Below are 425 nucleotides of genomic sequence, written 5' to 3' on the forward strand. Positions count from 1 at the left end.
CTGTATGTATAAATGCACACACACAAAATCCATTTCTTTGTGCCAAAAGAAGTTTAAGTCTTACAGCAATTCTGTATTCACAGTATGTTCCCGCTCTTACGTATGCTCGAGAGTATCGTGGACTAGTTAGCACTTGCTTTGTGTCAAGAGCTATTTTACTCTGGAAAAAAAATAATATGACGTTAAAGTCGGCTCGGTTTACTTGGCATACTTAATGTTTCAAAAATATTTCGCGGATTGTCAAAGGCAACTTGGAGGCTTCGTTTCATGTCTGACCTTCAAGCACCCAGTGGAGGAGAGTTGGAAGGAAAGCGAGAAGCCGGAATTTGTGAGGCTTCCGTCGCTCACGAAGGAGGCCACGAAGAGCAGGCTCGGGATGCGGTACTCTGTGCCCGAGGCGATGGACCCGTTCAGCCTGGCGACAG

At 46.1% G+C, this 425-nt stretch overlaps 1 protein-coding gene across 1 annotated transcript in view; it reads right to left on the reverse strand.

The window, feature by feature from the left end:
* Positions 1–425, reverse strand: part of LOC119582243 — a 68,451-nt gene that overhangs the window by 48,138 nt on the left and 19,888 nt on the right. Inside the window, exons 3-4 of the mRNA XM_037930467.1 lie at positions 277–415; positions 65–160 (exon numbers count right to left, since the gene is read on the reverse strand). Coding sequence (XP_037786395.1) covers positions 65–160; positions 277–415 — 235 coding nt within the window. The remainder of the gene's footprint in view (positions 1–64; positions 161–276; positions 416–425) is intronic.

Source organism: Penaeus monodon, chromosome 15, assembly GCF_015228065.2.
Source record: "Penaeus monodon isolate SGIC_2016 chromosome 15, NSTDA_Pmon_1, whole genome shotgun sequence".
Taxonomy (NCBI): domain Eukaryota; kingdom Metazoa; phylum Arthropoda; class Malacostraca; order Decapoda; family Penaeidae; genus Penaeus; species Penaeus monodon.